This window comes from Diorhabda sublineata, chromosome 3 (assembly GCF_026230105.1).
Source record: "Diorhabda sublineata isolate icDioSubl1.1 chromosome 3, icDioSubl1.1, whole genome shotgun sequence".
In the NCBI taxonomy this organism is placed as follows: domain Eukaryota; kingdom Metazoa; phylum Arthropoda; class Insecta; order Coleoptera; family Chrysomelidae; genus Diorhabda; species Diorhabda sublineata.
The window spans coordinates 34860444-34875929 of NC_079476.1; the positions used below are offsets into that span (position 1 = coordinate 34860444).

Here is a 15486-nt window from a genome sequence, read left to right on the forward strand (position 1 = left end):
ATCTACTCATAGACAAAGTAATATTAGACTGCGTTTCTTCCAATACATTTATCGTACTTCTCCAACTGTTATATTTCTTTACTCCCTTACATCGTTTCAACAATCACCGCATAGTGGAACAAAGATAGCTTAGACTCCAGATGAACCCATATATGTAATACTCCTATATGGACAGTTTCTAAAAGTGGAGTATTACATATATGGATGAACCACATTCTTTGGGTCCATTCCAGCGTTCACGCATAGAGATATTACAGGTAATATCTCTATGCGTTCATGGCGCTTGAAATACTCTTATGGGCGTTCCACATAGCGACTATGACCGTTACGGTCGCGGAGAGAGCGTCATTCATGACGTCATGACTAATGTTCACGATGACCCTTGTCAAGAGATGGGTCGAAGTGAGCATTGAAAGAATTAGGGGAGTTTTCAAAACTCATGCAACACAGATTGCAACCATTATTTGATGGGATGTCGGATGTTATAAGTACTTTATTTGTAGTGCAAAAATAATGATCGTGCTTGGTTGTTTTCTAATAATGAGCTACAATCGTTTACCAGTATATTAAATGTGTTGATTTAATCTTTAGGTAATGATGAAATTAAAAGTGCCATGTCTAGGGATAAATGTCACTTACTTCTCGAATTTAGAATCTCTACCCTCCATACATACAACATTAGATAGCGGGTCTCCATTTTCTGGTACAATTAGGATGGGAGTTGTATTGAGGATGTGGCTTATATACAACATCATTTATATAAGCTAACTAACAGTTATAGGTTTGAAACCATTTTTGTTTAAAATCAAAATGAAAACCAGAAAATTTGTTCTAGTACCCTCCGATCCTGTTTATAAAAAGGAATGGAAGGAATTTTCAACGGAGTAGGCTTAAAATTTGTTTAAAAATCCAGGAAATTTATTCGGTAAACCCAAGGATAGAATACCAGACTGGGAAAAGAGTGGTATCTATGAAAGTTAAGTTAATAGGTTTTCCTTTATCTTCAGTGCCTGAAGACGATACCTTGGTTATCGAAACGCGCGTCAAATAGTGTAATTGTGAGTGTTGTGGTAGTGGTAGTGCATTCAGTATGTATAAAATTGGGAATTTCTATTGGCCCTTTTCATAATTTGAATATGACTGGTTTTCAAACCGTAACAAAATCAATCGATTGAATTTAATATGTTGAGTATAGGGGTTGTAGTTAAACAGCACACAATATAATAACGAAATATTTATTTATTGTTCGAATCATTTTGCAGGGTGTCTCTTCTATCCAACATTTCTTTATGCGATTTATCGTTATTGGATTTGAAATGATTTTGAATTAATTCTTCTGTGACATCTGATAATTTCGATGGATTCCACATCGGTTTATATGTCTTATCCACAATAATAGCTTTGGTTCCTGTAAAATAATTGTATTACTAAAATCTAGCAATCGAGAATTAGTTATGAATGGAGTTTTTTGTAACGTATAACTGTAAAATTTTATTCAGAAAGTATACTTAAAATGAAAAGTATATTACGTAACAAGAGTTGTAAGTAACCAATTACGCACGAAGTGAAAAATTTCATGAGTGCGTAATGGGCTTACAACTCGTGTAACGTACTATACTTTTTCTACGCCCATTCATGCATGCTACTTAAGAAAACGCGTCCTATTTTTAAAGAAATTGCATAATGTGCTGCCTACATTTAGGGGCATCACTCTTTTAATCCTAAATGTATCTCGCTAATGCTAAAAGTTTTTATGTTTTATAATTGACTAAATTTGTGTAAATAGACCAAATAAAGTCTTACTTAAATAAAAATTTGATTGTAATTTAATTAAACCAAGAAGTTTAAGTTTTCTTCTCAAAACGCACGTGTATGTTGTGAGATCTCATTACATACATGTTATTGTTAAATGTCATTTACAAGGAATGTTGACAGTGCGATTTTTGACGTTTACAGTCATGGGCGTAGGAAAAGTATCATTAATTCATCAACATGTAGCAGCAATGATAATTCTTATGCTGATCCTGATCTTATCTTTTGGATGTAGAAACTATAGTCGGGACAGACAATTTGTTGCTGTCATTTGTCAAATAAAAGTACTCTCTAATTTTATACCTCATATAAGCTCATCGGACAGTCTGTTATTTTGGTACTCCTTTCTTTGGAAAGAGGACAATATAACTGAGAAATGCATTCGGGGTGATAATAACACAGATCAAATAGAAAAAGCATAGGTATTTTGCCAATTACTTGCACACAAGGGGCAAAATGGATTCGACCGAATGCCTCTACCATGATGCAGGAGAATGGACGATGAAAAGAGAGGAATTGGAGTCCCAGATCGGCGAACTGACAACAAACACTATTATGGTGAAGATGTTGAGAGGAGATAACTACTGGGAACTGGTTTCTTTATACATTCAAAGAGTTCTGCGTATCAAAAAGGCTGACCTAGAACAGATAGCGATATAAGTGAGAGACAGGCGAACAGGAAGGATGAAGAGGGAACTCAACCGGAAGTAATGTGTTAAACATTTCTAGGTTGGTGTTTGGAAGAAGACGTAGTTTTAGTTGATGGGTTTAATGATGAGCTTCCGAATCCAACACTCTGTGCGTAAAAGCTTGTTCTCCGCCGGAAACAATATTATTTTTAATTTTGGATCAGTATTTCCTGACTTCGTTTTTATTGTATACTTGAAATAGATCTACCCGACCTATCTATATGAGAAAATACGATTAGATAAAAATTAGTATTATATATTTACCTTCCAAGACGTCCGTGAATCTGTAAAAATTAGGAGATAAGTTACTTTCCAATGTTAAGCAATCTCTTAAGTTCATATTTCTGGTTATTTGCATTTGTCTAAGAATAACTTTTAAGCTTGTAGGTGAATAAGTCTCCAGTAATCTTCTCGTTTCTTTAGACCAAAGAGAGTTATCATCTTTTAGCTTTGAAATAATATCTTCAACAGTTTCTTCATTAAAACATCTATTAATTTTATCCATTAATGTAGCTACGTAGCTTTCTGGTATAGTTTTTTCGCAATATTTCTCAATATTAAAATGCTGGTCATTTGTAACTGAGCAATTTAGAATATCTTCTTCCATTTTCTTTATATTTTTACTGTAGCAAAAGTTTTTAGAGTATCCTATGTGAATTAAATCTGCTCCTTTCAATACATGTCCCGTTAATGCCAGGAAATTACGGAGAGGTATATCAAGTTTATTTAGGAAGTATGATCCTCCTGCATTTGGATGGAAACCAAATTTAACCTCGGGCATTGATAATAAAGTATTTTCTGTAACGATTGGATGTTTTGAAAAAACAGCCATTGATGCTCCTGCTCCAAAAGCTATACCATCAATTATTGAAATTATTGGTATTTTATAAGTAAATAATAAATATAATATTTCATTCAATTTTTTTATATATTCATATAATATATTAATATTTTTAGTCCTTTCAATAGCCTTGAGGCATTCTAATATGTCTCCTCCAGTACAAAATGCTCTAGATTCTATCCCTTTTATAACAACAAATTCTTTTTTAGTTTCCCATTTTGAAAGTAGTTCTATTGTTTCATTGATCATTATTTCATTAAGAGCATTTAAAACGTGAGGTCTATTGAGAATAATAAGTCCTGCCCTTTCTACTTCTTTGGTAACTATTAACGATTCAGTTGAATACTTTCGCAACAGTTTTCTTTTCACATGTCTCGTTATTAATCTGGTTGTATGTTGAAACTATAATAAAAAAAAAATATTATTCAAATGTGTGTGACACATCACTCAGTAAGTCGTATGACCAATTAAGAAAAACACATTTTTTGCCAAAAATCGAATGTATTTATCAATGTAATCTCTTTCAATAGCAATACAATCATTCCAACACTTCTTTAGCTTCTCGATGCCGTGCTTGTGGAATGATTTGAGTTTGGCCTCAAAATAGGCTTCAGTTTCAGCAATTGTTTCTTCATTTCAGCTGAATTTCTTACCGGCGACCATTTTTTTGAGATCAGCGAATAGCCAGTAGTCACTGGGGGGCCAGATCTGGACCATAATATGGATGAGGAAGCAATTCGTTCAATTTAACCATCGTTGCCATCGACTTGTGAATCGGAGCATTGTCTTGATGAAACAGTGGTTTTTTCCTCGACATATGAGGCCATTTTTCTTTCATTTTTGGATTCAAACGATCCAACATCTCTTTGTAGTATTCGCTATTGATTGTCTCTCCCTTTTGTAGATAGTCGATGAACAATATTTCATATGAGTACCCAAATTCCGGAGTGAAGTGATGTATCCATGTTTTATCCATTGTCATATATCGACGCAAACATGATTTATTACGTGTAATCATGGCAAAACATTAATCTGAATCATCAACACATTTTTGTTCTTGATCGGCACCCACTTTGAAAACAATTTTCTCGTGGTCAAATGTTCATGCATAATTGTAAACACACTGCCTTTTGATATCTTTAATGCCTCAGCTATCTCTTGCAATTTCAATTTACGACTAGATATAACCAATTTGTGGAATCCGAATAACAATCGTTTTTCATCAAGACACAAAATTGTTTTTAAAATAACAAAAGTAGCTTCACTTAAATGTCACTAAATTTTTTCTGATTAATCGAAATGTCATGAAATTTTACACATAGTCTTTTGAAAGTTAGTACTTCATTAACGTCAAATGGATTTGGCAATGGCAACGCCATCTGTCTGTCAGTCATACGACTTATTTAGTGATGTAATATTAATGTCTAAATATTGTTTCATTGACCAAAAACAAAAGATAAACCCCGAAATGGATTTCAATTTCAGTCAAACCTAAAAGTTTTTAACTTTTCATTCAAACATCGAAACTAAATTGGTCTGTTTCGGGATTTACCTAGCCGACTCTAGAAGCGAGAGGCAGATTTGGTGAAACTATCTGGAGTGCAATACTTAACAATCCAATGGTCGCACAAGATCTGATAGATTCATTCAAGTGTGTTTGGTTTATAGTTTGAAGCCGCCTGGAATGAAGAGCCTCAGGACTCGTGTAGTTTCCTCATTCCCCACATCTAACAGGTCAATAGTACTTAATCATTAACCACTATACTGATGATAAAAAACGAGCACAAGATCGGGGTCGATATTTTTGATTAAATGTGTGCCGACTACAACGTCCAAAGGGCAACGAGAAGTTGACCGATAGCCATATTTTACTTTATCCAAACATTGCTGAAATTGATTCTCAGATCATATTTTTGGGAAACCAAAATGAGTTTAAAAGATGGAGTTCATTTCCCAGGCATCTTGGACGAGAATTAATTCAGAACCAGTTAGTTAGATGAGCACAAATCCTGATCCTTCATCGATCGAGAAACTCAAGAATTTTAAAGCTTACTTAACAATTAAAAAGAGAAACTCGAATACTTTTTCTCGAATATTCAAATGCAAATGTGAGAACCTTGGACATACTGTGGGTGGACAGTTTTTGAGGCCGATTCATAAACCGTTCGAAGATGTACCTCATTCAGCTGTCTCTAAGAGAAATGAAAGTGTAAAACATATGGTACTAAATTTGGAAGCTAATGCTTTATAAAATGCGGTTGTAATAAAAGCTGGGTGCCATCTCGATTTAATCAAGGCTGGCGACTATTTCGACATACTTATTTCGGTCCTGAGTGGTGCGAATTAAAGATGAAGTGTTTATAACAGTTCAATCGCATATGTTTTTTTACCCTGAATGTTGTCTTCGATTTTTCCTTCTATTATTAATTTCAGTATATTATACTTGTTGTTAAGGTATATGTGGCACAGATAAGCGACCTTTCTTCTTTTTATTGTTATAAGTAACTCTATTTCCTTACCCATATGTCTAAGCACTTAATCGTTAGGTATATGTTGAGTCCATGGTATTTTTAGTAGTCTACAGAAGATCCACATTTCAAAAGCCTCGAGTCTGTTCATGGTATTCACTTTTAATGTCCATGTTTCTGCTCCATACAAGAGAACTGAGTGCACGTACATCTTTACAAAACGGTATCTTAAGTTTAAGTTCAAGGTTGCGTTACATAATAGGTTTTTCACCTTTAGGAATATGGCTCTAGCTTGTTTTATACGTGATTTTACTTCGGGTCTACATTGATAATGTAGTTTTATATACCTAATCCTACAAAATAATACATTCTGATACAGAAATGATGTTCAAAACCCGATTTCAGGAAACTCAGTTCCAAAGCTTGCCCAACCAAATATATCTCAGCTAGGTTTGACGAGATTTGAAGATCGAGATTGAACAACGTAATTTTTTGGATTTTCACTAAGACTTAAAGATAAAATAGAGGATTGGCTATTCAAACATAGAATAGCGTTGCCAATACGTCGGGATATGTCCCGGTTTGAAGTTACATGCTCTGGTTACCTGGCTATTGCTGTTGTCCATCATGTATTAGCTTTTCAAAAAGAGTCCAAAAAGAAAGAAAATAATAATTAAAGCGGGTGTTAAGCAAAACAACTATACAAAAATCTAAAAGTGAAGGCAGATAGAGACGTTTACAAATAAACGAGAAAATAAAAGAATATTCAGCTAAGCAGTCATATTCAAGTCAATCAAAGAAGACGCGAAACAATCCCGTTATTTCTCGGTCCTAGCCCTGTAGGAGTAAAGGAGCTTATACACAGACATCCTAAAATATCATTAAAAATTACTAGCATAACAAAAATATAAACCCATCAGCAGTACTAGCAATATAAGGCTTTTATTCCGCCATCCGTATTTTTCAATACTACCCTGGTTAATAGTAAATATTGTTGTGTATAGAAATGTCTGCAAAGTCAGTTAATGAACACGTGTAGACATCGAGAAGACGCCAAGTAGAAAATTGAAACGAATGAATCTTATCATTCTCAATTCTTTTCATTAATCAGATTCATATACGAGCAAATATCTAGATATTTTGGAATAAAAGAAAGATAGAATATTCTTAGAATGCATAATCATATTTTGAGATAACTATGTAGATTCTTGCAGTGTTGCCGAGCGTATAATCGAATAATAGGATGTTATTACTATTTCATTAATGTAAAATTTTATACTCGTGTATGTATTTAATACATATAGCTAAAAATTTCCCGTACGTTGAAGATGACCTTATCCTTCATAAGTAGTGTTGTGTGATTTCCATTCAAAGTAAGAATAAATGGGGAGTTTTGAAATTTGTAAGCCTGGCAACACACCGCGAATGAGTTACGTTTCTACATAAAGTTTACTTACTGCAATATTCATTTTTTTATATTGTTTAAAATGAAAAATTCGTTCACTTTACCGGAATTTTTAAGTAAATTCACTAACTTCTAAGTTTTCCCGTTTTTTTTCCACAAAACATAAACTTTGTAATACCTATAACCTTGACATGTGTTATTGAATACAGTAACGTATTCAGAATGAAATTCAAGCGTATCTCTACATAATCCAGATTCAGAGTACATTGATTGAATACTCGTTAGTTAAATAACTTAAGTCACAACAAAACTATATATCAACTTAAATATAAATAAATAGAATGGTTTCAATAATCTGACTACTGTTAAGATTATATATGACGATCTATGCAAGTTATCTTATATATTAAAAAAATTGATAATTTCCATTCCGAGTCCGTTCAGGCGTTCTACCCAACCGATTTGCTTAATTTTTTTTTTCAATAAAAGGTATCCTCAATATCTCAGGTTCTATTCAAGATAGAGATTTCGTTTTGGTTTAAGAACACTTGCTGAAACACCTTCTTTCTTTTGAGTTTTTGAACACTTAAATCGGTTGAGTTGGAGAGGAGCTAGGCGCGGACATTCAATGTGGAGTTATGGATTTTTGTAGGTTTTTGGCAATTTTTCTACATTTAAAGATCTATATCTCAGGTTCTAATATACATAATATAATAACGTCAAGGTAAAGATTAAACCAAATGGTCGACGCACAGCCAATGTTGTTTGGAAGGAAGTATTGTGAAATTACATAGTCTACTAGCTTTTACCCGCGGCTTCGCTCGCATCGAATCCATTAAATAAGTATCAGAAATCATTATAATAGAAAAGAACGAACTCTGTAGCTATATTAGAACCTGAGATATAGATCTTTGAATGTAGAAAAATTACCAAAAACCTAAAAAAATCCATAACTCCACATTGAATGTCCGCGCCTAGCTCCTCTCCAACTCAACCGATTTAAGTGTTCAAAAACTCAAAAGAAAGAAGGTGTTTCAGCGAGTGTTCTTAAACCAAAACAAACTCTGTAGCTATATTAGAACCTGGGATATAGATCTTTGAATATAGAAAAATTACCAAAAACCTAAAAAAATCCATAACTCCACATTGAATTCCCGCGCCTAGCTCCTCTCCAACTCAACCGATTTAAGTGTTCAAAAACTCAAAAGAAAGAAGGTGTTTCAGCGAGTGTTCTTAAACCAAAACAAACTCTGTAGCTATATTAGAACCTGGGATATAGATCTTTGAATGTAGAAAAATTACCAAAAACCTAAAAAAATCCATAACTCCACATTGAATGTCCGCGCCTAGCTCCTCTCCAACTCAACCGATTTAAGTGTTTAAAAACTCAAAAGAAAGAAGGTGTTTCAGCGAGTGTTCTTAAACCAAAACGAAATCTCTATCTTGAATAGAACCTGAGATATTGAGGATAGAACGTGTGTATGTGAAAAACTCCCATAAGTAATGTACATTTGAGTATAACTTGAGAATGGTGAAAATTAGATGAAATCCGATGGTTGATGGCTGATCTGTGCATCAATACCTTTCATTGAAATCGGTTGGGTAGAACGCCTGAACGGACTCGGAATGGAAATCATCAATTTTTTTAATATATAAGATTATGGTCATCGAAATGTGCAGTGAATAGTGAAAAGTTTTACTGAAATGGAGGTGTAAGGCGCGTTCGTCATAACATATCACCAACGTATCCAGAACTTTCCACTGACAGATGCCTGCTGTTATTACATTTGATAATATAGAACGTCATATATCAAATGATAAATTGAAGTTTTTTTACTTTATCATTTATTTATTATATATACCACAGATTAGACCTTAAAATGGGATCATATATGTCATGCATTTTCACTGTTAGTATTTTTCGCATATATAATAATTATATGTTCAAATTAATATTTTCTATATTTTTTCAGAGTTCTTCACCAGCATCTACCTACGACATGTCTGGTATACAAAATAAAAATTTGCCAATAATTTGGATAACGGGCCCGCCTAATTCCGGCAAAAAAACAATAGGACGACTTATTCGGAATAAATACGAGTTTGATTATATCAATATAACCGATTTATTGCGGGAAGAAATTAATAAAGAGTCTAGTAGAGCTGTTATTATCAAGAGACACATAAATGCACAAAAAAAGGTTCCAGATGTAAGTTATTCACATGACATATATCAAAACGCGCGCACCAATGAAAATGGCGAGACAACGAAAATCTTTCCGTTTTAAGCGGATTTAACAAATAAAAACTCGAAAGGGCGATTAAAAGATATTTTTATTCTAAGAAATACGAAATTGTGTATAATATTTGTAGCATCCTGCACGTGATCAAAGGTGTCAATCGACAGATCTTCGTGCGCTTTGATCAATGGTCGCATCAGCGGCCGTAGCGTTTAGAGCTACTGCCACCTAACGGTAGCGGTATTGTTCGGAGTCAGCATTCACTCACTTTTGTATGTATATAAAAACATACAAAAGGACATTATAATTCAAAACTAAATTATGTGAATAATTAATGAAGCTCTAATTCGTTTTCCTCGTCCTCTTGACCGATTTCAATCGTTTTTTTTTAAGAAGGCTAAAGTTAGTTGATTTAACATATATCTGGTTATGTTCTGTTTCGGTTTTTGTTCACTTTTCAACTCTGCTACTGTTACCTAGTCCAAATTAAAAGTGTTCCGAAATGTGGCGACCGCTCCAGAGCGTGTTGAATTTGTAGCGTATTCGTATGTACCAGAGAACGATTCCGCATGGGTTTCACAATAGTTGCACAACGGTTTTGTCTGCTGAATGCGATCAATAGTATCAGTCTCGTATTACGGAAAGGTCAGGGTTAAAAACTACACCACTTTGATATTTCTATCTCACATTAAGCTTAAAAGTCACTGTCGTTTCCAGCAGAGAACCTTAAGGCTCAAGTACATGGGGCGAGGTTACAAGCAACAAGCCGGCTCAAGTCCAGTGTACTTGAGCCTTAACCAACAGAATTAGTGCGAGCGTTTAATTAATCGAACATTCTCGTTGGAAACTTCACTGAAAACTGTGAAATAAACGGTACGGAATCATTAGAACTTGATTGATTTTTAGGTAAAAAATATTAGAGAAAGCACTCGCCAACTAGTCGGCTTAGCAAGCCGACTCAGCAAGCTGGCTTGTTAGCTTGTAAACTCGCCCCGTGTACTTGAACCTTTAACCTTTAATCACGATAAATGATGTGAATGTGAGAAAATTTTTCCACGGCGTAAATAATATTTGGGGATTCCTTCAAAAATTTATATGACGTATGACGTATCTTAAATAATAGGATTTTTCTGACATAATGATTTAGTCTTAAACCTCACTCCTGCGAGCTGCGAGCCTTGACTCTCCCTAAATTTTTCTCTCAATTGTTCTTGTCTATAGGTGCTCCCTTCCAATTGCATATCTCTAAAAGACTGATCGCTACTTCTTCCTACCAAGTATTCTTGGTTCAACTATTAGCACTTCGATCAGTTTCTGAACGCTCCTCAACGTGATTCAGATTATTTTCCAAAACGCCCTAATGAGATAACGCTTTTAGATTAGATAAACTTATATGAACTTAATTAAAAATATAAAACATCCGTCCTTTTTGGGTCATATATCAACTGCAGTAAGTTTTTCCACTTCCCTTTTCAATGCTGCGGTATAAGCTCTTTCGATTCCGCCTATTGTTCCGAAAAAATTTGCCTTTTATGGATATTTTGAGACATGAGGGCAAACAGATTTCGTGGGATTTTTGTCACTCCTTCTTTAATAAGTTGATAAAGGCAGCCGTTTGGACTGAAGCATTGTCGTGTTGCAGCCTCAAGATGTTTATGCATTGGACCCTGTGTCTTAGTCATTTCGTATGCACTGCGACTCAAAAGGTCTATTTTTTCCCCCTTTCTTGCTGCGATACTTGAGAGCCCAGTGTTTACAGCTGATCCATTAATCTCTCGTATGTGCCAGAGATCTTCGTGCTCTGTTTCAAGTGCTCCCAGGTGTAGTGCTTCTTCTAGAATCTTCAGGTGTTTGTTGAGGCGACCGTGCCCCGATAGGACTTAGATTTATACATTCAGCACAATTTCTCTGGTTGTTTCTCAGAAGAGTCTGCCTTCACAGACCTGGAGGTTGTCCCAATAATTGGTTTTGATCCAATCTACTTTCTTCAATTGATAATACACTGACATGTGTCACCACTAATACTGTTTTTTCGCAAACTAGTCATCTGTAATGCTATTGCCAAAAATTTGGGGATCGCGTTTGGGCAGATAGAAGTTTTCTTGGCATGATTCAACAGGGCGCGACTTTTGGTCCTTAATAAGTACTTTTGATACCATCTTGATACTATAATCTTGATTTACCGTAATAATCAATATATTGTACCTTAAACTAAAATTTAATAGCTCAATAGCTCTTTCACTAGTATTTCCTTGTCGATTGTGGTTATCGTGGATGGAAAATTTGATTCCAAGGTTTTGTTCTACAAGGTTACAACACAATTCTAACGCGAGTATGCTCTCCTTATGCGTAGAGCATACATCCTCTACTTGTTTTCACGGGCCTAATCAATGTAGAGTTAGGTCACAATAAAATCACTGAAATCCCTTTCAGGATATAATATAGGTCTTTTCGGAAACTATGATACTATGCCAGGGAGATTACTTCTTGACTGATTGAGGATTCTAGCCTAGAACGAGTTTCCGTACGTAGATTTTTTATGGAAATTTCAAATTTAAAGCTTTTCCCCTCAAGTATCCTTCTGTTTTATTATTTTAGTTTTGCGCTTTAATGGTTCCATGATATTTCATGTTATTACTCTATAGTTTCTCTGTGTTTATAGATCTAAATTTGGTTGTATAATAGATTTCAGGTCTTTAATTATTACAATTATAAATTGCCGGTACAAGGGTATAAATGAAATGGCTATGACTCGATTACTTTGACTAGTTTCTGAAAGATTGTTAATGTGTCCTAGAGATTTAGATAATGAAAAACCTTAATCAGATGACACTTCTATTCCTTCTATTCTTTCCAGAAAAAGGAAAGTGTCAAAACATCTATTCGCACTAACGTCAACTAATGGGTTTTCTTATAAACGGGAATTCAGTATTTCCGATTCTATTTTTTAAGGAATTAATAATCTCGATGGATTATCTGAAATTAACAAAAAATATTTTAGTATATCGTCATGGACCTTCTGAAAGAGTCATTGTTGAATTCAACAACCGACAAAGGATTTGTGATAAGCAATTTTCCTAAAACGATTAGACAAGCCGAAGCTTTTACAAGAGAAATCGGTAATGTTAGCTTTGTATTTTATCTTTACACTGGATTTCCATTACTAATCGATCGCGCCCAACGGAAGTCTCCAGTTCCATTAGATCATGACGTCCTTCGAAGGAATCTATCGCTTCATACCAGAGAGATAAAAGCTTGTCTTGGAAAATTTGCCGTGAAAATTGAAAGTGTAAGTAGAAACTTAGTAAGTTGAGAAACACTATTGAAACTCTAATTTCAGATAAACACAAGTGGACTACCAGAAGAAACATTTCCGAAAGTAGAAAGTGCTCTTATTCGAAGAATGAATATCACAAGACCAATAATAACTGAAACCGATTATATTCAAACTCAAAAGATTCAACAAAATGATCAACAACAAAAATCGCCATCAATTGAAAGCATAAATCCAGAAGACATACAAAATCCAGACAAGTCAAGCAAGCAGGAGGAGTTGAGTAAAGAAGAGGAATGTAATAAAATAAATGAAATTGACAGTAAAGAAGAAATGAAAATAGTTGAAAATAAAATACAGGAGTTGAAAGAAGAGTTGGTGAATTCCATTATGTCTAACGAAAGTGACATCGATAATATTGTAACGAAAGATAATGAATATGAGGAAAAAGAAATCAAATTTACTGAACTAAATCAAAAGAGTATTTAGATTAAACTATTAAATTTACCTGATGTTTAATTGACATTTCCTTGAAATCGTCGACATACATATCCGCACTAAACAAATGTGATTCGAACGGATGTTTATTTTATTCTTTTATACGGTTTTCATCAGTTAGTGCTTTGTTGGGAGACAATTTCTATTACACATTTGTTTCATTTGGTGAGAATAATCATAAATTTATGTTAATAATATTTATTGCTTGCGAGGTACCTTTTTTATAGCTACATATTTTCCAAATGTACACGAAATTGAATATTTTGGTTTGAGAGTAGATGAGGGCGATGAAATATAATTTTTTGCGTGGAAAGTGTTCACTATAGGTGAAATGAGATAAATTAAAATGGAAATTAGATAAGATAGAAAATAATTTAAGACATAGGCTCCTCCATAGGGATGTCCGATGTACGTCGATGTAACGAAAACATCGATATTTCTGCATATAATAGTAAGTTTTCACAAAAAATTAAAATATGTGTGAAATATGGATGTGAAAACATACAGTATTGCGCTATAGCTCCGGGCCCCAGGTCCAAGAGGGCCTGGCCATCATTTGGAAATCATTCTGTATTTTTTAATGTGTTGATGCCACAAATCTAAAGTATTGATACTATTTTGTGAATTTTTCCGGGTTTCCGAATTCCTTAAGGGGCCCCGTCATTATTTTAGCCCCGGGCCTTATATACAACTCTATAAAAATTTGGTCTTCTTGTACGGTAACAATAAAAGCAGCTTTTTCGTTACGTGGTTTGTTCTTTGTGGTTAAATTGTACATTTTGTTTTATTTTATAATAATCAAGTTTCGTGTCTACGATGCTGTACATTTTAATGAAAGGTAAGTTTGTATATGTTACGTCCCAAGCCCGATCTTGTACGGAGTCGAGCTTCGTACAATGAATTTGTACGAAGTCCGATCTGTACAAGCCATTTTGTAGGAAGCCGAGCTTCGTACAATGAATTTGTACGAAGTCCGATCTGTACAAGCCATTTTGTACGAAGCCGAGATTGGCGGACTTCGGACAGAGATGATTGTACGAACTCGACTCTGTACAACGCTGGCTGGTTGTACGGAGTCGGAGCATCGATACTCACTCGGTAATGAGCGCGCTATTCCGAAGTAGTACACGCAACCTAACCTAACCTAACCTAACAATAGATGGTAGCCAACTAGCCGGAGAACATACTTTCAATCACAATACGTTTGTGTTTACTAACATCTTAATAGCGCGCTCATTACCGAGTGAGTATCGATGCTCCGACTCCGTACAACCAGCGTTGTACAGAGTCGACTTCGTACAATCATCCCTGTCCGAAGTCCGCCAATCTCGACTCCGTACAAAATGGCTTGTACAGATCGGACTTCGTACAAATTCATTGTACGAAGCTCGACTCCGTACAAGATCGGGCTTGGGACGTAACATATATACGTAAATTTTTTATATTAAATAAATTCTAAAGAACTTTTCCTATATGTATTGCTTGACATTTTCACTTCGTTGTTAATTACATAATGCGACGATGCTAGGATTTTGTTTCTTTCTTTAAAAATTTAAGATTTAAGGTAAGAATTGCTTTAACATATCTAATTTTTTATACTTTCAGATTTCAATATGGCTCCTACTGAAAAAGTATAGTCTGGAGTTTCTTTGAAAAAATTTATAACAAAACTGGCAAATGCAAACATTGCCAAAAAATATTAAATCGGCAGGAAATACAACCAATTTAATGAGACATATCAGAAATGATCATAAATCTGTTTATTTGCAAACGTCACAAAAAATCGTAGACAATGAAGGATTAAAATCTTGTCTTATCCTCAACAAAAAAAAAACAAATATCAGGATTTCTAACCGAAAATGCTACTTTCTCGTATCGAAAGTAAGAACATTTGAGGAAAGTGCCACTGATGCAGGTGAGAATAGGAAGATCTACGTTTCAAGCAAAACCGAACAATTCAAGAATACTGATGCGAGAACATTTGAAAGAAGTGATGATAAAACAGCGATCCCAATACAACGTCCAAAACTAATAACAGATAGTTATGGTGCAAGATTACATTGCAGAAGTCGGTTTTCGGGTTATGGGGTGGCCAGCATACAGTCCTGACCTAAATCCTATAGAACATTTATGGGAAGAGCTAAAAAGGAGAACTAGAGCTAGACTTTCTAACCCAAACTAACCCAATACCAGAGCTTATTGTTGCAGTAGAATGGTGGATTAACCTCCCACAAGAAACAATAACTTAAATCAATGCCA

General features: G+C 34.6%; 2 protein-coding genes and 1 long non-coding RNA gene across 6 annotated transcripts; 2 read left to right on the top strand and 1 right to left on the bottom strand.

The window, feature by feature from the left end:
• The first annotated feature begins 368 nt into the window (after nucleotides 1-368).
• On the top strand, nucleotides 369-1814 carry LOC130441900 (uncharacterized). The gene is made up of 2 exons (XR_008909655.1): nucleotides 369-781; nucleotides 836-1814. It is a non-coding gene; the product is annotated as an uncharacterized LOC130441900 (long non-coding RNA).
• Nucleotides 888-7503, bottom strand: LOC130441288 (3-hydroxyisobutyryl-CoA hydrolase, mitochondrial-like). 4 transcript variants are annotated; one of them, XM_056774895.1, is made up of 3 exons: nucleotides 7401-7503; nucleotides 2766-3744; nucleotides 888-1408 (listed from the first exon to the last, which is right to left on the bottom strand). In XM_056774895.1, exons 2-3 carry the CDS (start codon nucleotides 3589-3591, stop codon nucleotides 1236-1238), a joined length of 999 nt encoding a protein of 332 aa, XP_056630873.1. In that variant the 5' UTR covers nucleotides 3592-3744; nucleotides 7401-7503; the 3' UTR covers nucleotides 888-1235. The 4 variants fall into 4 exon arrangements, with proteins under 4 accessions (XP_056630873.1, XP_056630871.1, XP_056630870.1 ...); XM_056774893.1 differs by having other exon boundaries at nucleotides 7346-7415; XM_056774892.1 differs by having other exon boundaries at nucleotides 7268-7406.
• LOC130441763 (adenylate kinase-like) lies at nucleotides 7197-13218 on the top strand. Its single transcript, XM_056775548.1, has 4 exons — nucleotides 7197-7239; nucleotides 9189-9425; nucleotides 12457-12744; nucleotides 12796-13218. The coding sequence occupies exons 2-4, from the start codon at nucleotides 9216-9218 to the stop codon at nucleotides 13216-13218; spliced, it is 921 nt and encodes a 306-aa protein (XP_056631526.1). The 5' UTR covers nucleotides 7197-7239; nucleotides 9189-9215.
• The last annotated feature ends 2268 nt before the right edge of the window (nucleotides 13219-15486 follow it).